The 24,015-nt window shown below is 43.1% G+C and overlaps 3 protein-coding genes across 10 annotated transcripts in view; 1 reads left to right on the top strand and 2 right to left on the bottom strand.

Moving 5' to 3' along the window:
* Positions 1–12,276, top strand: part of sptan1 (spectrin alpha, non-erythrocytic 1) — a 31,457-nt gene extending 19,181 nt beyond the window's left edge. For 4 of the 8 annotated variants that reach the window (XM_072661961.1, XM_072661955.1, XM_072661957.1 and 1 more), the window contains 31 exons: positions 33–68; positions 362–409; positions 916–1,007; positions 1,122–1,266; positions 1,381–1,562; positions 1,742–1,841; positions 1,975–2,172; positions 2,321–2,467; positions 2,599–2,702; positions 2,828–2,990; positions 3,298–3,312; positions 4,464–4,595; positions 4,734–4,871; positions 5,001–5,105; positions 5,204–5,412; positions 5,529–5,649; positions 6,217–6,338; positions 6,493–6,625; positions 6,715–6,813; positions 6,936–7,095; positions 7,216–7,292; positions 7,380–7,589; positions 7,761–8,057; positions 8,252–8,364; positions 8,897–8,914; positions 10,333–10,387; positions 10,481–10,677; positions 11,150–11,203; positions 11,290–11,436; positions 11,535–11,682; positions 11,817–12,276. In XM_072661961.1, the coding sequence (XP_072518062.1) occupies positions 33–68; positions 362–409; positions 916–1,007; positions 1,122–1,266; positions 1,381–1,562; positions 1,742–1,841; positions 1,975–2,172; positions 2,321–2,467; positions 2,599–2,702; positions 2,828–2,990; positions 3,298–3,312; positions 4,464–4,595; positions 4,734–4,871; positions 5,001–5,105; positions 5,204–5,412; positions 5,529–5,649; positions 6,217–6,338; positions 6,493–6,625; positions 6,715–6,813; positions 6,936–7,095; positions 7,216–7,292; positions 7,380–7,589; positions 7,761–8,057; positions 8,252–8,364; positions 8,897–8,914; positions 10,333–10,387; positions 10,481–10,677; positions 11,150–11,203; positions 11,290–11,436; positions 11,535–11,682; positions 11,817–11,942 (3,891 nt within the window). In that variant the 3' untranslated portion in view covers positions 11,943–12,276. The remainder of the gene's footprint in view (positions 1–32; positions 69–361; positions 410–915; positions 1,008–1,121; positions 1,267–1,380; positions 1,563–1,741; positions 1,842–1,974; positions 2,173–2,320; positions 2,468–2,598; positions 2,703–2,827; positions 2,991–3,297; positions 3,313–4,463; positions 4,596–4,733; positions 4,872–5,000; positions 5,106–5,203; positions 5,413–5,528; positions 5,650–6,216; positions 6,339–6,492; positions 6,626–6,714; positions 6,814–6,935; positions 7,096–7,215; positions 7,293–7,379; positions 7,590–7,760; positions 8,058–8,251; positions 8,365–8,896; positions 8,915–10,332; positions 10,388–10,480; positions 10,678–11,149; positions 11,204–11,289; positions 11,437–11,534; positions 11,683–11,816) is intronic. The other 4 variants (XM_072661962.1, XM_072661958.1, XM_072661960.1 and 1 more) reach the window with 3 other exon arrangements.
* Positions 12,277–12,342: 66 nt separating this feature from the next.
* On the bottom strand, positions 12,343–18,696 carry dync2i2 (dynein 2 intermediate chain 2). The gene is made up of 9 exons (XM_072661932.1): positions 18,304–18,696; positions 16,073–16,318; positions 15,876–15,985; positions 14,957–15,114; positions 14,512–14,621; positions 14,142–14,309; positions 13,339–13,571; positions 13,083–13,240; positions 12,343–12,739 (listed from the first exon to the last, which is right to left on the bottom strand). The coding sequence occupies exons 1-9, from the start codon at positions 18,379–18,381 to the stop codon at positions 12,507–12,509; spliced, it is 1,494 nt and encodes a 497-aa protein (XP_072518033.1). The 5' UTR covers positions 18,382–18,696; the 3' UTR covers positions 12,343–12,506.
* A 934-nt stretch (positions 18,697–19,630) lies between these two features.
* Positions 19,631–23,673, bottom strand: setb (SET nuclear proto-oncogene b). Its single transcript, XM_072661589.1, has 8 exons — positions 23,336–23,673; positions 22,150–22,207; positions 21,680–21,822; positions 21,399–21,502; positions 21,199–21,312; positions 20,919–21,089; positions 20,675–20,818; positions 19,631–20,564 (listed from the first exon to the last, which is right to left on the bottom strand). Exons 1-8 carry the CDS (start codon positions 23,406–23,408, stop codon positions 20,544–20,546), a joined length of 828 nt encoding a protein of 275 aa, XP_072517690.1. The 5' UTR covers positions 23,409–23,673; the 3' UTR covers positions 19,631–20,543.
* Between the last annotated feature and the right edge of the window lie 342 nt (positions 23,674–24,015).

Genomic DNA, 24,015 nt, shown 5'->3' with positions numbered 1-24,015 from the left:
AATGAGACTAAAATGCCTCTCGTGTTTTACAGGACGAAGCTGATTCGAAAACTGCCTCCCCATGGAAGGTAAGCAGAAGACTTTATTTGAGTTTAAAATACTGACAATGGATGTGAAAGCTAATATCTCTAATGTTGGGAGGAACGGATGTGTTGGTTGTGCATGCAAAGTATAGAGTATTTCTTTGATGGATTTTCGGGTCTCTCACACTTTTTAATCTTTAATCTGGTGGTTGGTTCTGTGTGTGAGAAATTAGACATCTTTAAACTAACTGGTGGTGATCTTTCTTTTGACTGGTGTGATTCTTCTATTTTGTTTCCTTCTGTCCTCTCTCTTCCCTTAATTTTTCAACTTGAAATAGTCTATTCGTATGGCTGTCCAAACGACGGCTAACTTTAATACCATTAAGGTAAGCCCATCGTGCCCTCCTCTGGAGCCCCACTGAAACTGCCTCACTAAATCCTTCATCATGTCCCTTTGTGCGTAAAGGACTAACTGCTCAGTCTTGGTCTGTGGTCCCTTTTGTGTTATTTCCCCATTACTTTACCTTACTTACCCCTGCTGTGGACCTTCAGTGCATCGATGCAGTGTTGTCGACCATCCTGTAATCACATAGCCATTCTGTTTCTCATTTTTAATTGTATTGACAAAAAGGCCATATTTGTCAATATGCCTTTACATGTGTCGTATAACATTTATTTGTTGTAACGTCTGTTTTTTTTGTTGTCCTGCATCCAAACATTTTACCTGTCATCATAAACCCATCTTTCTTCATGCTGAAATGTATCATAACATATTTGCTGAACTGTAGTGTATTAGACAGATTTAATGATTTAGTTTAGTATAGGCATAGTTATAGAAAGAAAATATCAATGTAATTTTTGTTGTAAGCAGCTGGACTGTTAATGCTTTCAGGAGTTGAACAACCGCTGGAGAGCCCTGCAGCAGCTGGCTGAAGATAGAAGCAACATGCTGGGAAGTGCCCATGAAGTGCAGAGGTTCCACAGGTGTGTGATTTACCATATTCTCACCTTTACAGTAACATGCAATGCAAAGAAGGAAATCCCCAACACATCATAAGTGCACTAACAGAGAGGACCACAAACATGTTTCTCTTGCAGGGATGCTGATGAGACTAAAGAGTGGATTGAGGAGAAGAACCAGGCCCTGAACACAGACAACTACGGCCACGATCTGGCCAGCGTACAGGCGCTTCAGCGTAAACATGAGGGCTTTGAGAGAGACCTGGCTGCTCTAGGAGACAAGGTGCAGTCCTAGGGAGGACACTTGCAAATGCTCAGAGCATATCACCCATGTGATTTTGGTTAAATTATGTGAAAACGAATCCTAGACTAATTTAGCTTGCATTTGCCATTCCAGGTGAACTCCCTTGGCGAGACTGCAGAGCGTCTTATACAGTCGCATCCCGAGGCCGTGGATGACATTCAGGAGAAATGCACAGAGCTGAACACAGCCTGGAGCAGCTTGGTAGGCCGTGCTGACCAACGCAAAGACAAACTGGGCAACTCGCACGATCTGCAGCGCTTCCTCAGTGACTTCAGGTGAGGAGGGAAAAGAGTAAAGAAGGAGAAATGGATGAATGTTCTTATTACCTAATCTTGCAGTGTTTAAGAGAGAGTGGACAAGACAAATGGTGTGGCTGACCATGTTTGTTTATCCTTGCACTATTACTACACAGTGAACTGTACCACTGAATTATTTTGGGCTTTTATTTCTGCAGAGATTTGATGTCCTGGATCAACGGTATCCGAGGACTTGTGTCCTCTGATGAGCTGGCCAAGGATGTGACTGGAGCTGAAGCCTTGCTGGAGAGACACCAGGTACTCGATCCAGTATAAATATTCTCATCAATACCTCATCTGTTACTGTAGTCTATTACATAGAACCTAATAACATTATTTATTTTACAGCACAGCATGTGAAATCTAAAATATTCATTTTCTGCCTCTGCAGGAACACCGTACTGAAATTGATGCCCGCGCAGGCACCTTCCAGGCCTTTGAGCAGTTTGGCCAGCAGCTTTTAGCCCGTGGTCACTACGCCAGCCCTGAGATCCAGCAGAAACTAGAGGCTCTAGACCGGGAGCGGGCTGACTTGGAGAAGGCCTGGGTGCAGCGTAGGATGATGCTGGACCAGTGCTTGGAGCTCCAGGTAAGCTCCATTTTTTTCAAACAACCAAGTAGACTGAGATATAAATGACAAATGAATGAAGCAGAATATTCTCTGTAAGGAAGCAACCCAAAACAAGACCCTGGAACCTGTATCAGTAAATAGCCTCATGCCTCTCTTTTTTCTGCAGCTGTTCAACCGTGACTGTGAGCAGGCTGAGAACTGGATGGCAGCAAGAGAAGCTTTCTTGGCCAGCGATGACAAGGGAGACTCCTTGGACAGTGTAGAGGCTCTCATTAAGAAACATGAAGACTTTGACAAAGCCATCAACGTGCAGGTAAGCGCTGCTGTTGTATATGAATATTAGTTGTATTTGAGTTAAAACCCCATCTTTTATGTATTCATTTATTTGAATTGTGTTTAAGTGTTGATTCATAACTGATCTGCATATCCTACTGTCAATCACAGGAGGAAAAGATTGCTGCACTGCAGTCGTTTGCTGACCAGCTCATTTCTGCTGACCATTATGCCAAGCCTGAAATTTTCAACCGCCGCAACGAGGTCTTGGACAGGTCAGAATTGTTCTCCTCCATAGACATTAACCTTGGAGAATTTTACTTGTGTAGATTGTATGTCTTGGTTTATGTACCTGAGTGTTCTGAAGTGATTCTAAAGTGATCCATGACTTCACCACCAGGTGGCGTCGCCTGAAGGCTCAGATGATTGAGAAACGCTCCAAGCTGGGTGAGTCTCAGACTCTGCAGCAGTTCAGCAGAGATGTGGATGAGATCGAGGCCTGGATCAGCGAGAAACTGCAGACAGCCACTGATGAGTCTTACAAAGATCCTACTAACATCCAGGTAAAGTTTCACTGTAACAAAGCCTCTGTATACTCCGCCTGACTGCTCCTCCCTAAATAGAGTTCGAGTATGGTCCAGTTTGTATAATTGTGTTTGGGTTGTCCTATTGTACTTCTAACTTATTATATATTATGGCTTATGCTAAGTTCCTCGTCTTTGCTATTACCTTAATCAGTGAAAGAATCCCTTGTTAATACAGTCCTGTTTAATAAATACAGTAACACCTGTCTCTCCTGTAACCCTCCTGAGTGTATGTGGGGGAATGAAACTGAACCTCTCTCTGTTCTGATTGTCTGTCTGTTTTTAGCTGTCCAAGCTGCTGGTAAGTAGTAGGAGTAGTGTGTCCGCTAACTAACTCCCAGTAGGACCTGTTCTCGTGTCTCTGTCTGCTGTGTCTGTAGACATGTAGTAGAGCTCCATCTGTCTGTTCTGTGTCCTGGTGTATTTGCCAGTGTTCGCTTCTTATGGATTTATTTTACTTTGTCATCCCTAGACTTGTCACAGTTTTTTTTTTTCACAGTTTTTTGAAGCAGTTTTAGTTTTTAATTGCTGGGTGTGGTGTCTTTTTCATTTTTTTTGTCATTTTTCAGTGTTGGGCTGTCTTGTTTAGAAATTGTTCCACGCAATGTATTTTCTTGGGGTCTGTATGACACAGAAACAGTGGTGCTGAAAGATGTTCTCATGGAGTTCCTTGAAATTCTGAGAGAATTTTGACCTTTGCCAGGATGAGTGGAGATGGAGAGCAGCCTTCAAAACCGTTCTGCTTTTCTTCATTTTAGCTGCTCAGCAAAGGCTTCGGAATACGTTAGCCACGTGCATTGCTGCAAATGCTTATGCAGTGAAGAGGTGTGCTTCATTTTGTGCTTGTGTGCATTAGCAAGCTTCTCTTCATCTCACTCTACCTCTCTTTGGGAGTTATGACAGCATGGAACAATGAGGCAAAACAGCCCAGCTCTTTTGAGTTCTCCACAGATGCTTATTTTGTGCTGGATTGTGTTCCTCCACCGCATTTTATCAAATACCCCATCTGTCCGTTTTGGTTCTGTGTGTAGTAATAGTCGCTGTTTTTTGTTGTTGTCCGTCCTTGTTTGGTGGTGTATTAATTTCACCATAACCACAGCTTCATAATTGATGCTACAACACCATCCACGTTTGTACTTTTTTTTTTTTAAATATAATTATTATTATTTTTAATTATCCATGTTAGTCTTAACTGAGAGGAATTTTCTTCCATCACATAACCACACACTCATTCACACATACTACAGACAGTTCATATTCATTTGAATGTTTACTGCCTGCTGTATTTACTGAACGGTACTTGATCTATGGCTGTCATTTGTGGTCCACAAACGCAAGCCTAGTAAAAGAAAGGACAAGATTAATATTGTTTGCACAGGTATGGAATCACAAAGTCAGCCGGTTTAGCTGGCGTCATTGGCTTACTCTACTTCTCTTCCTTGCTGCTTTTAGAGTAAACACCAGAAGCACCAGGCTTTTGAAGCTGAGCTTCATGCCAATGCTGACAGAATCCGCGGAGTGATCGATACCGGCAACGCACTCATCCAGAGAGGTGCCTGCGCTGGAAGTGAAGATGCAGTCAAGGTGAATATATTTTCATTGCTGGTCTAGCAGATTCTTGATAGATCAGGTCTTATTCTTATTTAAAGGATCTCATGTTTTTTAGCTTTTACTTTGGTAGCAAATGTAATTAAGAGCCTGTGTGGGTGTCGTCTTCTCCAGTCTCGCCTGGTTGCTCTGGATGAGCAATGGCAGTTCCTGGTTAACAAGTCTGCTGAGAAGAGTCAGAAGCTGAAGGAGGCCAACAAGCAGCAGAACTTTAATACCGGCATCAAAGACTTTGACTTCTGGCTGTCTGAGGTAATACTTTTATTCATTTCATAGATACTGAAGCATTCTTGGGTGACTTTTAAAGTTTATATATAAAAAATTTAACTAGAAAGGCAAGACTGAGCTATATAACTTACTCTTTTAATCCCTCATGTCCAGGTGGAAGCTCTTCTTGCTTCTGAGGATTATGGAAAAGATCTGGCCTCAGTCAACAACCTGCTGAAGAAGCACCAGCTTCTGGAGGCTGATATCTCTGCACATGAGGTGATCTATACAAAACCATACATGTGTGTGAGAAGGCAAGAAGGTTTTTCTAAAAGTGATTTAAGATCAGTTTCATGTGACTCTTTGTTCTTTTCCAGGATCGCCTGAAAGACCTGAATGGCCAGGCTGATAGCCTGATGGCCAGCAATGCCTTTGACACCTCTCAGGTCAAGGACAAACGCGATGCTGTTAATGGTCGCTTCGGCAAAATCAAGAGCATGGCTGCGGGACGTCGTGCCAAGCTGAATGAGTCTCACCGTCTGCACCAGTTCTTCAGGGACCTGGATGATGAAGAATCTTGGATCAAGTATGTGTATTGCAGTGGATCAAACAGTTAATGTTGGATGTTTGTCCTTGAACAAGCTTAAAAAGCTTTAACAATGTAAAGTATTTTTAAAAGCTACCTTTTTTTTCCCCACACAGAGAGAAAAAGTTGTTAGTGAGTTCGGAGGACTATGGACGTGATTTGACAGGAGTACAGAATCTGAGAAAGAAACACAAGAGACTGGAGGCTGAGCTGGGAGCTCATGAGCCAGCCATTCAGGTGAGTAGCTACACCATATTTTCAAACATTTGTAGACATCCCTTCTAATGAATGCATTTAGCTATTTTAAGTTAACCCATTGTTGACACAGATTCTCTAGTCTTTAGAGATAAGTATTGCCAATAGAATAGGACTCTGGAGCAGATAAACATGAACCTATTGGCACCACACCTAATGCCAGGCATGGGCTAGAGGGTATAAAGCATAAACCCCAGCATTGAGCTGTGGAGCAGTGTAACTGTTCTCTGTAATGATGGTGCTTCATCCAATACTTTTGGGATGAGGTGGATTGGTGATCATCCAACATCCTGACCTCACTAACACTCTTCTCGCTGAATGCAATCAAATCCACACAGAAATGCTCCAAAATCTTGTAGAAAGTCTTTCCTGGACAATTACTTAAACAACAGCAGAATACACTCCTTGTATAATACCCTTGATCTTGGGAAAAACATTGAATGAGCAGGTGTCCCAATACTTTTGTCCATATAGTGCATCCTTTTGTTTCTGGTCAGCTTTGATGCTTTAGTTGTAGTAGCCAAAGTTAACACTGGTTGTCCTTTTTAGTCTGTGCTAGACACTGGGAAGAAGCTGTCTGATGACAACACCATCGGGCAGGAGGAGATCCAGCAGAGGCTGGCTCAGTTTGTGGAGCACTGGAAGGAGCTGAAGGATTTAGCTGCTGCCAGGTGAGCACTGACAAAAACTGTGGGTTAGTTTTCTCCAAAGTCAGTCTTTTACCGGTTTCTTCAGAACTAATCATTATGTGATCAGTGACATATTTTGTGACATCCCTTTCAAGTTGGGCCTGGTGAATAAAACTGTATTTTTATGTGAATGTAGGGGGCAGAGGCTTGAAGAGTCGCTGGAATATCAGCAATTTGTGGCAAATGTGGAAGAAGAAGAAGCCTGGATTAATGAAAAGCTGAACCTGGTTGGAAGTGAGGATTATGGTGATACTTTGGCAGCAGTGCAGGTTCGTAGACATGAGTTATTGCACAACACAAAATAAATTGCCAAACCTAAACAAATTCTGACTTTGTTTATCATATTGTTTTGTTTCAGGGCTTGTTGAAGAAGCATGAAGCATTCGAAACAGACTTTACTGTGCATAGGGACAGAGTGAATGATGTGTGTGCCAACGGAGATGAGCTTATCAAGAAGGTACAATCCAGTCAAAACTTGGAAGTGCAGTGACTTCTTAATACCCTATAGTACCCATGTTCAATTTACTTTGTGCCATCTCTGAAATTATGCATGACCTCTGCTGGCAACCCTCTGCACAGGAGAACCACCATGTGGACAATATCACAGCCAAAATGAAGGCCCTTCGTGGCAAGGTGGCTGAGCTGGAGAGGGCTGCAGCCCAGAGGAAAGCCAAGCTGGATGAGAACTCTGCTTTCCTGCAGTTTAACTGGAAGGCTGATGTGGTGGAGTCCTGGATTGGTGAGTGTGGATGGAGCTGCATGTGTCTGTTTGAAACGACACGACGTTGAAATGATATTTTTACAGGAGTCAATATAAAACCAGGATTATAGTCCTGAATCTCTCTCTATGATTTGTTAGGTGAGAAAGAGAACAGTCTGAAGACTGATGACTATGGACGTGACCTTTCTTCAGTGCAGACACTGCTCACCAAGCAGGTAGGAACAGTGGAAATAATAAAAAATAACATCCAAGAAAATTATATTGTGTTGTTCCTCATCACCTGTTTTGTTAATTTGCTGTAGGAAACATTTGATGCTGGGCTTCAGGCTTTCCAGCAGGAAGGAATCACCAACATCACAGCCCTGAAGGACCAACTCTTGGCAGCCAAGCATGTGCAGTCCAAAGCCATCGAGGCACGTCACGCCACCCTGATGAAACGCTGGAACCAGCTGCTGTCCAACTCGGCTGCCCGCAAGAAGAAACTGCTAGAGGCTCAGGAACACTTCAGAAAGGTGAGGAGCACCATGCTGGAAGCTGAATGAGCAATCCTGACATTTGTATCTTTGTATAGAAATAACACTAAATGGACAGACAATGTTTAAAGACTGTAGTTTTCCCACCGTGTGCTCTGAAAAGTCATCGTAACAGGGTGCTCGCTCTGCCCCCTTTGTGGTCCGATTCAGGTTGAAGATTTGTTCCTGACCTTTGCCAAGAAGGCTTCGGCCTTCAACAGCTGGTTTGAGAATGCAGAGGAGGATCTGACTGATCCAGTGAGGTGCAACTCCCTGGAGGAGATCAGAGCGCTGAGAGAGGCCCATGATGCCTTCCGCTCCTCGCTCAGCTCTGCAGAGGCTGACTTCAACCAGCTGGCCGAGCTCGACCGGCAGATCAAAAGCTACCAAGTGGTGTCCAACCCGTACACCTGGTTCACTATGGAGGCCCTGGAGGAGACCTGGAGGAACCTACAAAAGATAATCAAGGTAAGCACAGGATGGCACCATAACAGACATCACATAAAAAGAAAGCACCAGCAAATTCTTAACTAAAATACAACTGGATCTTTCTTGTATGAAGACTGTTTGTAGAATGTTGATGTTCTTAGTCTTCATTGAAAAGCCAGGAACCTGCAGTTCTACATCCTGTAAAGCTGAGTCTTCTGTTGTATGCTTTATAGGAGCGCGAGCTGGAGCTGCAGAAGGAGCAGAGGAGGCAGGAAGAGAATGATAAGCTAAGACAGGAGTTTGCTCAACATGCAAATGCATTCCACCAGTGGCTGCAGGAGACGAGGTACAAGAAGATCAGAGAGCCCATTCGGGAGTTGTAGCTTGAATAACAGACACTCTGAGCCATGTAGCCTTCGTTCAAACATGCTCTACATAGGTCTACTGCATGCTACACAGTTCTACCAACAGTTGATCCAGCTTTCATTGTCGGCACATTGCTATTGCTTGGATGTCCATGTTCATCCATGCTGTCCACCACCAGTCTGTGCACAATCACTGTCTGATAAATCACTGCATGCTTTGCTATGTTGTGTGTATTATATCTTTTAGTGGGTGGAGAGATGCATTTAAATCACCAGCTTTAACACAACCACATAAGTGGTCTGTGGACGTTTTGTTAGCAGAAACGAGCTTCTCACAGTTCACCTCTATTTACATGTGCCTTTATGTGGGTATTGAGTTGTGGCCATGATGTCACTGCTCAATGTTTTAATTGTTGATTGTGTTTCTCTCTCTCTCTCTCTCTCTCTCTCCTTTCCCCCCCTTCCTGCTCTCTCGCTGCTACTCCTGATGCTTGGGATCACTTTTCTAATCAGGACATATCTACTGGATGGGTTAATATCATTTTTTTTTTCAAATTTATTTGTGTGTGTTTGTATGATAAATGTTTGTATGCGTGTTGAAGACAGAGTGAGTCTATATGAAAGGAATGTAGATTGGTAAAATGTTCGTAGCATCCACAGATGAGTACAGGGATGACATCCATGACACCAAATGATGCATTCAGTTAAGACTATGAATCCCTGTGTATCTCTTCTTCTGCTCCCCTTACTCTGTTACTGTATATTTTGTCTGTTACCAAATGTCTCCCTTTGTTCGTTTATGCTATTTTTCCATTCCTTCCTCTCTCCCTGCTCCTCTCCGAATAGCATAGCCTATCGGCGGGTTATCCGTGTCTATCAGTATGAAGTCGATGATGATCTTTCTGGAAGGTTTTTTTTCCTGTTTTTTCTGGTTTTCCCATCTGGTCTCACTCCTCTCTTATCCCACATTGTTTGGGTTGTCTTTTCATGCACTCGAGTCTAAAACCTACCATTTGGGCTCTGCGTGTGCTCAGTTTCCTCTACTAACATTCACTGCAATGTGGCCGTGAGGCAGGCAGATGGACCCTTCCAGCTTCTTAATCTTACAAGCCTGGCTACACTCCAGCACTGTTTTGACGAGTTTATTTAGTTCACTTTCTTTAATTTCTAGGCCTTTGTGTTGGTGAACCATGTCCATGCACCAGATTCAGGGCTGGAAACTGCAACAAGATTTCCTAAATGGGGATTTGATCTTTTTTCCTGACCTGGCAGCTATATATTTTACATTTTTGTCATTGTCATAAATCCGTCTCACATTCAGATGCATCTAGACCTCAAATTATTTTCTCATGGAGCCATTGAATAGACTGCAAAAAAAATGTAAGTGTTCTTTGATGTGAGACGAAAATGGCAGTTTCTAACCCTGCTGGCAGTGACCCTAATCTAGCATGGTTGCCATATATGTGGGCTCCATTAGCATGGATTGAGTGGCTATTCTGGGTGCATTCTCGAATGGCTTTATAGTATATAGTTGACTTTTCACTATAAACTGTAGGTAAGTCTTTTAGTCTACATATAGTCTTTTGGCTACATATAATTACAGGGATATATGGCACAGTACATAGTTTTTTTGGTCTTTGTCTTTATGGGGTTCTTCCTCTGCATTTGGCATTAGTCAGTAGTCAGTAGACATGGTTTCAGAGTAGATCTAGTTGTACAAACATTTGAATTGACTTTCCCTCTTGCACAGAATCCTTTGTTGAAGCATAATCGGTTCCATCCATCTAATTAAAGACAGAATGGGTGTAACCAGTTCATGGATTTTGTAGGATTTGAAACAAGTAGTCAGGCTGATGTAGTGGAGTGAGTGTGTTGTCTTTGCTGAAAGTTGCATGGGAGGTTTTTCTCATGTCTTCTTGGTCGGATCTCACTGGTTTGCTTGTGGGCAGGTCCTGTATGGTGGAAGAGTCTGGAACTCTAGAATCTCAACTGGAGGCTACAAAGGTAAGTGACCTACAGATAGGAGAGTTTTGCCTGCTTACTTGGTTCATATGCACTGTGCTCGAAGCTTAACGATCCCTGCTTGTGTCTGCACAGCGTAAGCACCAGGAGATCCGTGCGATGCGCAGCCAGCTGAAGAAAATCGAGGATCTAGGAGCAGCCATGGAGGAGGCACTGATCCTAGACAACAAATACACAGAGCACAGCACGGTGGGGCTGGCCCAACAGTGGGACCAACTAGACCAGCTAGGCATGAGGATGCAGCACAACCTGGAACAGCAGATCCAAGCCAGGTCTGATTATGTTGACACAATCAGTAAACTTGAATGTGATTTGTTGATTAGCTAGGTTATGAAGTTGTAGTGCAGACTGCCTGCTTTAATCTAAGGGAAAGTATTTCCCTGAAAAATACTTCAACGGGGCAGTGATTCATCTGGCAACAGTGCAATGACATTCATTTTTTTTGGGCCCAAAAGTGGACCATTTCCTGATTAGTCAAGTATGTCACAAAACATGAACCCAGCTGAGTGTGCAGTTCACGTAGGAAGAGCAAGAGTAAAGGCCCATAATAAAAGTATTTGCAGAATTGGCAGAACGTAATCATGGAAGATGTCCAAAATCCTATCAGGAGTCAAAACAACAAAAACGTCAGTTAATTACAGGCAGCACTGTGTAAAGTACTAACCCATACACACACAAGTCCTCTGCCTTGATCTACAGCAGCAGCCAGTGCCTTTTAACTCCTTGTTAATGTGTATTTTCCAGAAACACTACAGGAGTAACAGAGGAGGCCCTAAAAGAGTTCAGCATGATGTTCAAGTGAGTAATACCACATCCAAATTACTTAATGAATACCTTTCTAAACCGTTTCAGATTTTCAGACTGTGTGTAACTTCATTCCCTAGGCACTTCGACAAGGAGAAATCAGGTCGTCTGAATCACCAGGAATTCAAGTCCTGCTTGCGCTCTTTGGGCTACGACCTTCCCATGGTTGAGGAAGGAGAACCAGACCCAGAGTTTGAGTCTATTCTCGACACTGTGGATCCCAACAGGTGAGAACCCTGATTGAGTTGGGAAAAAAATCTACCATCCATTCTTCCAATCCTGCATCAGTCCACACAGCTAACTACTCTTAATTCTGTGTTTGTAGGGATGGCAACGTGTCATTGCAGGAGTATATGGCGTTCATGATCAGTCGCGAGACAGAGAATGTGAAATCCAGTGAAGAGATTGAAAGTGCTTTCCGTGCTCTCAGCGCTGAGAACAAGCCGTACGTCACAAAGGAAGAACTCTACCAGGTATGCAATGCAACTGCACTATTGACATGTCGGGTGGAAACTTGGCATAATTGCACATCACAAAGCAACCAGCTCCATTTGACTCGTGGGTTAAAGACATTATTCTTGGTAACAAAATCTGGTCTCTTTTTCAGAACCTGACCAAGGAGCAAGCAGACTACTGCATTTCCCACATGAAGCCCTACCTGGACAGCAAGGGCCGGGAGCTCCCGTCAGCGTTTGACTTTGTGGAATTCACTCGCTCGCTTTTTGTCAACTGATCCCCCGCCCCTTTGCCTGCCAGTGACCAATCGGGATGCGTTTTCCCTTCACAAGAACACACGGCTCAACTGCATGAATCTGACGTTAGAATTCTCTATAGCACCCTGTATCTGTACCTAGGTATCGACCTTACTCTTAACTATTTATCATACACTTCTTCTCTTTGTGCTTCACTGACAATAGTGTAGTGAATTTGTCTGCAATTTATTGTGGTTGTTTTACCTGTTTCAGTGCTTCGCTTGATTTAAAGAAACCTATAGAGACGATGTGCTACAACACCATGCGTAATTCTGCAGTGTGCATTAATAAACGCTTCTGGTTAGAACTGGTAAAGTCGTTCTGTGTCTTTGTTTAACAGTTATTACAAAGAAGAACAGGTGACTGTTTATAAAGGACGAATTTATATAGCAACATAACTGTGAATTTACACAAACGAAAAGACATCATCTTAACATTCTTATCTTAACAATCTCCAAAAAAAGTATGATTAAACAGTCTGAGAAGATCAGAAATAGAAGCAAGTCCGGCTTTCAGGCTCAGGCTGCATCTGTCCAATATCCACCTCACTCAGCCACCTCGTTTGCCAGCTGCTCCAACACTGTGGTCTCTCTCGGGCTCTGCTCTGTTAACTCTGCACTCAGCTGCCAAATGTTGACCGTCCCATCTGCATTGCCCACTGCCAGGAGCTGCTGGGGATTGAACTCCAGACAATATGCTGGCTGTCCTCCAGTGTTCTGGTCAATTGTGGTCGCTGGCCTGAGAGACCTCCGACCCAGATCGAACACTTGCACCAACCCTGTTCAATAATAAGAAGAAATATTTTTTTAGTAGAAGTGGTAAAGGCTGCATTTCCTGATCACATTTAAATCTATATTCATTATTTACCATTTTTCACTTTGACAATTTAAATCTGGCAGTTGTCCTCTGAATTTTGTCAAAGGTTTATGATAAATGGATCACTAGACATAGTCAAATCTCATGGAATAAAATCATTTTACATTGACTTCCACTGAAAGTTGAGGGTTTATTTTTTACTTTTCCTATATATAACATGTTAACACAAGGCTTTGCCCGGCTGCGGTTAGAATATAGTCTTTATAGTATTATTTTCATACTGCATCACTTCATAGAAATCCTACCTTGGCCTGTGACCGCAGCAAAAACTAGCGGCCGGACAGGCGACCATCGCACTCCGAATGCGTAAGAGTCGGAAACTCGCAAAGCCAGCAGGGGTCTGGGCTGCAGTATGCTGTGGACTTGGGCCAAGCCATCTGTCCCAACACTCACAAAAAGGTTTCTGGAGCGAGAAAATGCGACCGCAAAATCAGTGTCTGAAAGAGATGCTGTAGCACTGGAATGAGTACCTCATTTCTTATTCCTCAAAGCAAAGCTCACCTATGAAACGGGGAGAAGTGGAGGGAATGTATTGGGCCGCCTCTTGCTGAGAAAGAGAACTGGGCAGGTGCGTGCAGTGTAACACTCTCACCGTCAGGAGGCACTGCTGCTACTGTCCGACTGCTGAAAGCGCATTTGAGAACCATGCCCCCCTCAGAGCCCACAAGGAATGTGTCAATGTCCCAGGGTGAAAGTGTCAGAGAGGTGACACCTATATTAGTGCCACCTCTGGACTGCGAGAAGAAAAACAACCAACAATTCCTACAGTCTTTTGTACAGAAGATCTTAACACTTAATCTCAGCTAGCCAAGATAATGGAACTCCCTTTTAAAGTAAAGTCATGCATGTAATGAAAATTCTTATGAAGTTAAAAATAAAGGTGCATCTCATTTGTTCTTAAATGGTTCTTTAAGCGAGGCCACAGAATAGAGGTCTACAACTCTGAACCTTGTTCTGTTATCATTGGTAGGTGTGACAGTAAGGGGCCAAACAATCAAACTAGAGAGTGATTGCAGCTCATCAGGGTTGTTGCTATGTGGTTATAAAGGATTTACTATGACATAGGTGTTGGTTACTAAAGCATATAGAAGTTGGTTGCTATGGTTTTGCTTGGTGGTTGCTGATGTGTTGCTATGGTATTTTAACTGTTCCAGGACAGTAATCTGGATTCAAGGTCCAGATCTGAAGAGCTAAGCCACAGACCTGCATGCCGTAGTGAGTGTGAAGAACCTTCACTTGATGTTTTGTTGAAGTGTTCACAATGTTTGAATGAAAATTTGACCCAAAGTCACCATAACACGAACCTTGCTCGCAGAACTGCTTTGAGGAATCTGTTGCCTGACTAGAGCATATCCAGAGGCTAGGGTTAGTTTGCCCTCTGCTCCGTCTATGCTCCACAGAAGGATTCTGCCTCCTGAACAAGCACTCAGGACAGCCAGTTCTCCTCTACGAGCCCCTGGAACCCATTTTACCTGCGCGCACACACACACACACACACACACACACACACACACATACCATATCTTGGGTCATAAATACCTCATAAAAAGAGAAGAGATTATCTTGCGCGTTAAACAGCCACCTGTGTCACTACTGAGGTGCTTACTGCCCTTAAGGCAGTTCTGGTCAAGGTGAGACAAGCTGAAATTGTTAAACTGTAGAAGAGACCTGTACCTCATATACTGGCTCTCTGTGAGTATCCTGCGACATCCCTGTTTGAGCCAAAACAGGGTCTTGAGTGCGAGTAGTATCCCAGACTATCACTTCTCCACTGTAAAGGCCTCCTAGGGAATCATCAGAAAGAGTGTACAGTTTTTAGCATAACGCACAATTTACATTACTGCATCACTTTTCATCTATCAAAGGCTTTCTGTGGCCTGTCTTTAACAAAACCATGATGGCTAGGTTAAATCCAGTGGGTACTCCACTGTTTATTCCAGTTTAAGCGTATGTTTACTGCTGTATTCTTTCTAAAATGATCAAACAGAAATCATTTGTAGGAGAAACTGCAGAAAACAATGGGGTTTCTAGTCCAACACACTGTCTCATTCTATCTGAATACACCCTACAGGACTGTGAAGTGGGCAGTGATGTTTCAGCCTCTGCGGCTACTGTTTACCGGCGATCAGAGACGGCCGCAGGGGATGGAAGGACACAGACATGACAGGTGTTGCTGTATCTATGACCATATCAGGCTGTTTGGGATTCAGTTTGCTTCGGTCCAGGTTCCACGTGCACACACAGGATCTCTCTGTGCTCCAGTCTCCATGATCAACTCTAACACAGAAAGCATTGATTAGTTGGGGGGAGGGTGGGAGTTAGTATGGGGGTGACATGACCTGCAAGCTAGATACAGATAGATACTGATAGACAGACAGACAGCTAGCTACACTATATATCCAGATGTTTGTGGACACCCCATCAAATAAATGCATTCGGCTACTGTTAGCGGCACCCATTGCTGGCACAGAAGAGCAAACGCACACACAGAACTTGTCTAGTCCTTGTAGAAAAGTACTAGAGACTCTCTGGAGCAGATAAACATAAACCTATTGCCACCATGCTTAAAGCCAGGTGTGAGTTAGAGACATTAAAGCCCCCCAGCACTGAGCTGTGGAGAAGTGAAACTGTTGTTTCAGCAATGATAGAAGGTGCTCCATCCAATACATTTAACGGAATGAGTTGGATATGAGGTGGAGTGGAGATCATCCAACACCCTGATCTCACTATTTCTCTTGTCACTGAATGCAATCAAATCCTCACAGCAATGCTCCAAAATCTAGTAGAAAGCCTTCTTCCCTAGACTAAAGAGACTGTTACTCCAACAAAAGCAAGATAAACTATTATTTAAGATCCTTGATTTTATAGAAAGAAACAATGAAAGAGCAGGTGTCCCAATACTTTTGTCCATATAGTGTAGATAGATAAATAGACAGTAAATACTAAACAGAGTGTTTGCCCTTACTGACTAGACTGAACTAACTGGGTGCCACATACTGTTCCAAGCAAGGACCAAACAGGGCCAAAGGGCAGCATACCGGCCATAAGCACAGGCAATAACAGAACCTGTGCAGTTCCAAGACACGCCAGTGACTTGCAGACCCCTCTGTTGTGCATCAGGATGCCCGAGAGAGTACAAGCATGTGACCTGTACAAGGATTCACACACAAAAAAACAGTCATCTTAACACCATGTGTTAATGCACACATGTAGCTTCTGTATGTCAGATTATTACCGCCTGATGCTGATCGACCCAGTTCACTTCAAATCCATCAAAAGCGTGGCTCTTTGCGTTCTTCACCAGCTCCCTGATGACCATATCCTCTACTCTGTGCAGGAAATCCTCCAGTCCGGGCGGGTCCGATGAGAGCTGCAGCTGAGAGAACTGCTCCTGTGGATCTGTCTGAGCACCGCTGTCTTGAACAGACCTGACCTGAGCTTCGGCTTCTGCAGTACGAACCGGCTTTGTTTGACAGGATTTCTAGAAAACAAACGGCCAAGACCAGTTAGATGGGTTACTTAACTATCCTTCCATAATAATTTCTGTACAGCTCAAATAGTTCACTGAGTTACACTGGTTTCACCAAGACAGCATTAAAAAGGTTCATTCAGAGGAAATCACAGAGTAGCAGTACTCCAGAACCAGGACTGACAACCACTGGACTAAAGCTCTGCTCCACTCCTACAAGACAGGGGTTCTCTATCCCAGTCTTGGGGACCCTGCCTGATTCAGCACATTAGCCAATGAATAAGGTCCTTATTCTCCTGGTCAGGGGAGTCGGAAAACGCAAAGATGGGACTTACTCTGAGCAGTGTTTCCCAACCTTGGTATCCTTAGCCCATAAAGCCAAAGTTAGTTTCTTATTCTAATAAGACGTCTTGTCCCATTTCCTGCCTATTTTGTATTTTCTCTGACGGATATACACAACAAATTATCAGATCATTAACAACCCCTTCTTGAAGTGAGCCTGTGTAAGCATGACAGAAACAAAGGAGCAGGGCTGAGAACCATTGCTTATAGGGAACTCTACAGAGTCCCAAAAGTATCAAGATAAATAAATAACAAATAACAAATAATTTTTTTAATAGAGGGCAGTTTATTAAATCAAGGGAACGACTTATTAAAGTGAGGAAAATATTTATTAAATCAAGGGAACTGTTTATTAAATTCAGAGATGTTTTTAATAGAGGGCAGTTTATTACATTTACATTTATGGCATTTAGCAGACGCTCTTATCCAGAGCGACTTACAAGGTTACTGGTATTACAGAGGTGGGCCAATGTAGTGTTAGGTGTCTTGCCCAAGGACTCTTATTGGTGTAGCGCAGCATAGTCACCCACACCGGGAATTGAACCCCAGTCTCCCACATGCTGTGGTAGCTCACAGGCCAATAGTGGTGTTATCTGTTGCGCCACACCAACCGTTCCCTTGATTATTAAATCAAGGGAACGACTTATTAAAATGAGGAAAATATTTATTAAATCAAGGGAACTGTTCATTAAATTCACAGATGTTTTTTTAATAGAGGGCAGTTTATTAAATCAAGGGAACGACTTATTAAAGTGAGGAAAATATTTATTAAATCAAGGGATCTGTTCATTAAATTCAGAGATGTTTTTTTAATAGAGGGCAGTTTATTAAATCAAGGGAACGACTTATTAAAGTGAGGAAAATATTTATTAAATCAAGGGAACTGTTTATTAAATTCAGAGATGTTTTTAATTGAGGGCAGTTTATTAAATCAAGGGAACGACTTATTAAAGTGAGGAAAATATTGATTAAATCAAGGGGACGTTTTGAGAACATGCACACACTCATATATTTGTATAATTTGTATGTCTTGGCTGTTGCACTATTGTCTATGCACCCTGTCTCCTGTCTTTCCCTACCTAATACTGGACCGGAGACCTGGCCTAACAGTGTTTCTTAGTACTGCCCAACCCTGTACTGCTATAATGACAGTACAGATGAACTGAGGCTGTAAATATTAGCTACATTTCTGCCCTGATCCTCCAGGGAGGGGCTCTCCAGATCCAGTATATCAGTGTTTTATTTCACATGTTCTCTCTTTCCTGCTCAGGTTGTTGTTTCCTGACAGGCATTTTTTACATCTACTTGAGTGCTAACTGGACTACACACACACCTAGGTCTTAACAGTGGGGTGAGATCTGAGCTACTCGTGGTGAAGCAGACTGGCCAAATGTCGCCAAGATGTGTGTTAATGGCTGGTCAACGCTGGTCAACGCTATCTAGAACATATAGATAGATATAGACACACAGTACTGAATATCTTCTTCCTGTTTGGTCGTTATTTAGCAAGCATAGCTAGCTGTTTTCTACACATCACCAGCATCCTCCAGCAGCTTCACCGGCTCAAAACCAGACCTAGGGATGCTAAGCTAAGCTAACGCTAGCTAAGTCGCATAGGGCTGCGTTAGCCTGCTCGACGCTAGAAGCTCACCTACCGACTCTTGTGCCCGCTGGTGGGATTTTTTCCATGATGACTGAACACCAACAACTTCGAGCGACTCGTCCACAAACATTTTGTCGAACTGTCTCTAGCACTAGCTAGCTATGATCGCTACTGTCTCCGCAGGCTGCCTTCACTTTGGCTAGCTAACGTAGCTAGCTAGCTAGCACTGGCTAGCTAGCGCCTCACTGGCGAGCGCTTCTAACGTATTAGCTGTAGGTTTAGACAGGCTAGCGCAGGGTTATGGAGCTAAAGCGGCTAGCTACAATCCACTGCGGTTAATTTATAGGTTAAGTATAACTACAGCCATTTTAGCTAGAACTGTGTGTGTTGGTGCTTCGCGGACATTGACTTATGCTATCGGCGGTTTACTTAGATAGCTAGTGAGTCTAATGCCATGGTTACCTATGGGTGCAATCCTAATCTCTCGTTTTCCCCTCGTTTTCACTCACTTGAACTATGTGTTCTTCACGTACTGGGCCAGTCTGCGAAAGCACACGTAGTGTATAATGAAGTGAATGTCAACTTAATAAACTTTACTCACATAATTGTGCATTTTAAAATATATATATGTGCTACGTTTTGTCGTGAGATCTTCCTACAAGTACCTAGGGGTAGTGAGGGAGTGTGATATTTATGTTGACCCAAAGTTTACTGTCGCTTACGGTCCCTAGAAAAAGTTCCGCTTTCTACGTGACAGCTGTTGGTGTTGGTGTTACCTTAAAAATATACATTTATTTTAAACATGTTAGAAAAATATTAACAAAAAAGAGAATGTTGCAATTGAACACGTGGCTTTAAATTTACAAATAAAGCTTCACCATATTAATGGACACGTTTTAATACCCATTATTGCAAAGCATCATTCAGCCAATGAAGGTTAAAACCCACTAATATTGTCTAGACTGGTACGAGGTTACCGTGTTATGGTTTTTCGGATTTAATGACATATTTGATGACTGAGGCGCATCATAGCCATGACATGACCCCCCCCTAAAACAGCAGTCAGAGGCTGTCCTGTTTCAGCCAGTCCACTTTACTTCATATTCAAAATCTAAGGAGCCTCTAAGGCTCCAAGGAGTATACTTCATATTGAGAGACAATAAAGGTTTACTAAAGCATATTAAATCTAGGTAACCTCTCTAAATATTTTTATACCATGATCCTTGAGCCTTTTTATGGTACTTTGCATTCATAAAAATAGCATGCTGGCATTCACTAGATCAGGACTGACATGCAGTAATATTTAAGGAATAAAAAGCAATAATTATCATCCAGCACAATCCAGTTATGAAGTTTGGTCAAAAAATGACCAGCATGAATGAATTCACACCTTTTATTGTAGGAAAAACACATCTGAATGTTTCCAAGAGCCTTGGAGTAGAAGGTGGATAAAAAGACCCAAATGTACATTTCTTGTAAGATTCTATGATTTATTCTCTCATTTAAATAATCCTTTAATTAGCCAAGCTCAAAATTACAAGAGGAAGTTTTTTTGTGTTTTATTTTTATTAAAAATGTAATTTTCAAACCTCATGGGTGTCTGTAAAACATTACAATGAAAATTCAATCAACATAAACCCAAATGTTGATGTGTCAAATGCCCACTTGCCCCACCCAACCCCATTTAACTGCCTACAATAACGGTCATACCCTGATATTGACCCCAGACATTTACAAGAGGTGACAAGAACAAGCTGGTGCTTTCCATTTGTCCAATAAATCACATAGGAAAAACAGTGTCAACTCTTTGGGGCCCACCCCTGCATTAAAGAAAATATACATAAAAAGAAGAAAAAAGTGGCTAGGTATGTATGCTATGATTAGGTCATCACTGCACCATGGCTTATTATTTCAATTCACAACCATTCACAGAAAAAAAAATGTATTTATATACTTATATATAAACTGCTATTTACTTTAGTTTAGTCTACAAAGGATGACGTGCAGATTGTTAATATCTTGTATTTGTCTTTGGAGATGGTGTAATAGTTGATGACGCAAGAGGCTTCAGCAACGAGATGCCACTAGTTTTCCAATGCAGGTATATCCAGGGAATTAACTCATTAGACATGGTAAGGACAGGAGAGGCTTCAGTAGAACAGAAGACGGAGCACAAAAAAAAAATTCAAAATAAACAAAGCTTTTTGCTCCCTCGGGTTGGAGGATGACTTCAAAAAGGAAAGAACAGGTATGGAGGTTGTTGAAATCTGGGAAAATGTCCTTAATCAGATCTTAGTCATCCTCCCCATCATCCTATAAGAGGGGGAAAAAAAAATAAACACTGGTTAGAACTCAAACTCCAGTTAATTAATTTATTTAAACTGCTCCTCCACAGATTCAGGGCAGGCAGAAGCACATCTTACCTCTCCATCCTCGCCCTCATCTTCCTCCTCATCCTCTTCTCCCTCATCTTCATCTCCCTCCTCATCAATGTCTTCTAGTCCTTCCTCCTCTTCTTCGTCATCCTCATCTTCACCCTCTCCTTCCTCATCATCCATATCTGGGACCTGAAAAGGACATAGTGGAAAAATATATAAATATATGCATCATGTGTCAAAACTGGTCTTTATTCAACTTCAATAGAGGTTACTTCAGTGGAAGCCATACCAGGTAGTACTGCAGAGGGTTGGGCCAGATATCATCCTTGATGACCTCCCCGAGTTCATCTGCGCCTGCATCGGAGTGGTCAGTGAACCAGGTGAAGAAACTCTCTGGCTCCTCATGTTGCCTCTTCTTGCCAGCCTTGTTCTGTGTCTGTCCTGCACGCTTTGTTAAGTCCTGGGGTTTTAGAAGGATGCAAACATTTAGTTGCAATGAATTGAAGCACAATGTCTAACTCTACAATGCAAAAACTGCCAAAGGATGCACGTTCATCAAGGACACCAACCTTTCCGGCCTTCCATTTAATTTCGGTAGACTTTGAGGATGGATCACCGCTTTCATTCAAGTGAAACTCTTTTGACAGGACTTTGTTTTCGAAGTACGGATTTTCATCAAAGTACTGGAAAACAAAAGGACAGATTAGTGCTCACATTCCCATCTTCTGCTAGTCAAAATAACAGTGAAGCAAGAAGCTTGGCTACTTACAAAATCTATTCTGTAACCTGATTTGATGTCCTCGAACTCTGTGACCTCGACTCTGGTCAGGTAATGAAGTGCTTCCTCATCCTCCTCCCCAAGCAAGGCTGACACTACATAATACAGTCAAGAGCTGTGATTAACATCATGCCAACTGAAGGAATGACAAGTACAGAGGAAAACACTGTTCTTTCTGGTATAAGAGATTTCAAATATACTTAAATCTATTAGATTTGACACCCAACTTCATACAGACTGGATTTTACAGCAACAAGTGCTCATTCTCTTACCTTGTGGATGGTTGACGAATGTTGTGACCCAGAAGTTAGGAATTTTGGCTATGAGTTCTGATCTCTTCTGGAAGAATGGCTGGCGTAGCTTATTGTATTTTTGCTCTACTTTTAAAATTTCCTCGCTTGCTTGTTCGTTCAATCTGGAGAGGACAAAGAAACACCAATCAGCAATGGCAGAACATTGGAGTTCAATGTAGGAAAGTCTTCACATACGCTGCTAAGATCCCAGAGAATCCCAGAAAATAACTAGATAATTTGAGGAGGTCACATTACAGTATTATCATAAAAAAGTAATCAAAAGTTATACATCAAACATCCTCAATTTTTATTATTCCCTCAATTTAAGACAGATGTTTAGTTCAACTGAGGGAACAATTTATTACATGATTACAAATCAGTATAATCTATTAAAATTACTTTTTTTAGAGTATTAATCAAATACCTAAAAAGAAAAAGGTGGTAATTACCTGTCAATTTCATTCTGTACTTCATCGATGTGTTCAATAGCTTCCTGCTGTTCTTTTTCTGGAAAAAGAAAGAAAATCAGACAGGTCAAACATAAGACCATAAACAAAAAGCGTACAGTCTTTTACAATCTTTTAAAGACACTGAACAGTGATGCTATGTGGAGAGGTGTGTGAGGGTGTGAGAGAGTGTGTGTGTGTGTGTGTGTGTGTGGGATGGAGGAGGGAAGGGGGGGAGGGGGGGTGTCCCTGTTCCCCGCCTAAAAAGATGTGCTTTAGCTGCTCGGCTAACATCACATAGGTTACATTAGCTATGGGTCACAGGCGAATGTAAACACGCAGGACATCCTAGAATAAACCCGGAACCCCGGACAAAACGACACGACAGGAAAGTGTCCCAGGCGTTTAGAAACGACTGAATCCATACAAATTAGGTGATAACCCGTCTAAGCACAGTAAAGCCCACCGATATGCTCGGCTCGCCGTTTCCTGCCACCGCACCGGGCCGCGTGGTTTGAATGAACGAGGCCACACGCTGCGAAACCTCGCTTAGCCACACGCTAACCCAGCCACACGTACACGACCCAACCAAACGGCACAGCGCAGAAACACGCCACCCGTACCGCCCAGCAAACACAGGCCGCACAAACACAGCTTTTCTGCGCTCCTCGGCGTCAACGTTGGCCGCCAATACTCCAGCTAATCGAGTCGTGATGGCGGGGAGACACAATAACGAGCTAGCTAGCTAGCTACACGCTAACCCCGCTGCCTCGCTGCCTGCTAGCTAGCTAGCTACACAATTCAGTCCCAAAACCCCCCCCGGGCATTCAAGGGCATGTAGGCATGGCTGTGGCAGAGAAAGGAGGTGGAAAACGCGCACATATCCGACATAAACGAGCGTATTTGGGGGAATATGGTGTGCAGCGAACATGCGTGGCACAATGAGCCGTGTAGGGGAACATGGCCTCCTCATGTAGCCCTAGCTTAGCAGCACAGCCCAGCGGCTGGACGGCTCGGTCCACGTTTGTGCGCGACCCCTCAAGTTCGCTCATATCGACAGACTGGAGGAGTTAAAACCGTCCTGGCAGTCTGAGCGAGGGGCTGAACACGTCCTCGGGGCTGAGAGAATTATAAGGAAAGTAAGTGGAAAATGGCGGTGCTTAGGAGGCCGCCATTATAGTTACTTTACCCGAGGTCTCGTCCGCTCCGTCATGATTAGAGTTCTGCTCCTTTCTACTGACTTTCGCCGCTGACGCCGACATGATGGTGATTTTCGCCTTTATTTCAAAGACAGACTGCTTTCAACTCCGCCGAGGTATTAGCTAGAGTCCCAAAAAGAAAACAACAAAACAGCTCGCTTCCCCTGAGGAAGAAGGAAACTTCGGTCTACCTTTGTGAGAGAAGTGCGAGTGTATCCGCGCTCTCTCTCTCTCTCTCTCTCTCTCTCTCTATCGCTGCCCTGCCGTGTAAAACGAGCTGCGCGCTCCCTCTCTCTCTCTCTCTCTCTCTACTCCACCAGCGAGCTCTCTATGTCTTCGTGAACGCGCTTTAGGAGACTCGACCGAAGCCCCGCCCCCGCACGGGGGGGGCGGACACCACACGCCTCTCGCACCCAGCGCTGCTTTCTGATTGGCTGAGAGGCAGACAGTGACGCGAGGAGGACCGTCTGGTTTGCGCACAAGTCCAGAGGGTGGAGACGAGCCGCAGCCCACAGCTCCCACTTCGTGTTTTCATTGGTTAATAAAAACCATCGTGAAATCCTCCGCTATAAAATATATCACGTGCATAATAGTTGAAATCAACTGCAATCGAAAGATTATTTATTTAAAGATTTTTTTATTTTTTATTAATAAATTAAATAGTTTTTAG

Source organism: Salminus brasiliensis, chromosome 18 (assembly GCF_030463535.1).
Source record: "Salminus brasiliensis chromosome 18, fSalBra1.hap2, whole genome shotgun sequence".
In the NCBI taxonomy this organism is placed as follows: domain Eukaryota; kingdom Metazoa; phylum Chordata; class Actinopteri; order Characiformes; family Bryconidae; genus Salminus; species Salminus brasiliensis.
Note: the sequence above shows the minus strand (reverse complement) of the source record. Positions and strands in the feature narration are given on the sequence as shown.

Bases quoted from the DNA above. Each gene is read 5' to 3' on its own strand.
- dync2i2 (XM_072661932.1), bottom strand. From the start codon at position 18,381: ATGTTTGTGGACGAGTCGCTCGAAGTTGTTGGTGTTCAGTCATCATGG. The intron at 15,986-16,072 runs GTAATAATCTGA...ATCCTTGTACAG, and splicing joins GGGTCGATCAGCATCAGGCG to GTCACATGCTTGTACTCTCT. The intron at 15,115-15,875 runs GTATGCTGCCCT...TTTCTGTGTTAG, and splicing joins ATTGCCTGTGCTTATGGCCG to AGTTGATCATGGAGACTGGA.
- setb (XM_072661589.1), bottom strand. From the start codon at position 23,408: ATGTCGGCGTCAGCGGCGAAAGTCAGTAGAAAGGAGCAGAACTCTAAT. The intron at 21,503-21,679 runs GTAAGAGAATGA...TGTATTATGTAG, and splicing joins ATTCGTCAACCATCCACAAG to TGTCAGCCTTGCTTGGGGAG. The intron at 20,819-20,918 runs GTATGGCTTCCA...TGTCCTTTTCAG, and splicing joins ACCCTCTGCAGTACTACCTG to GTCCCAGATATGGATGATGA.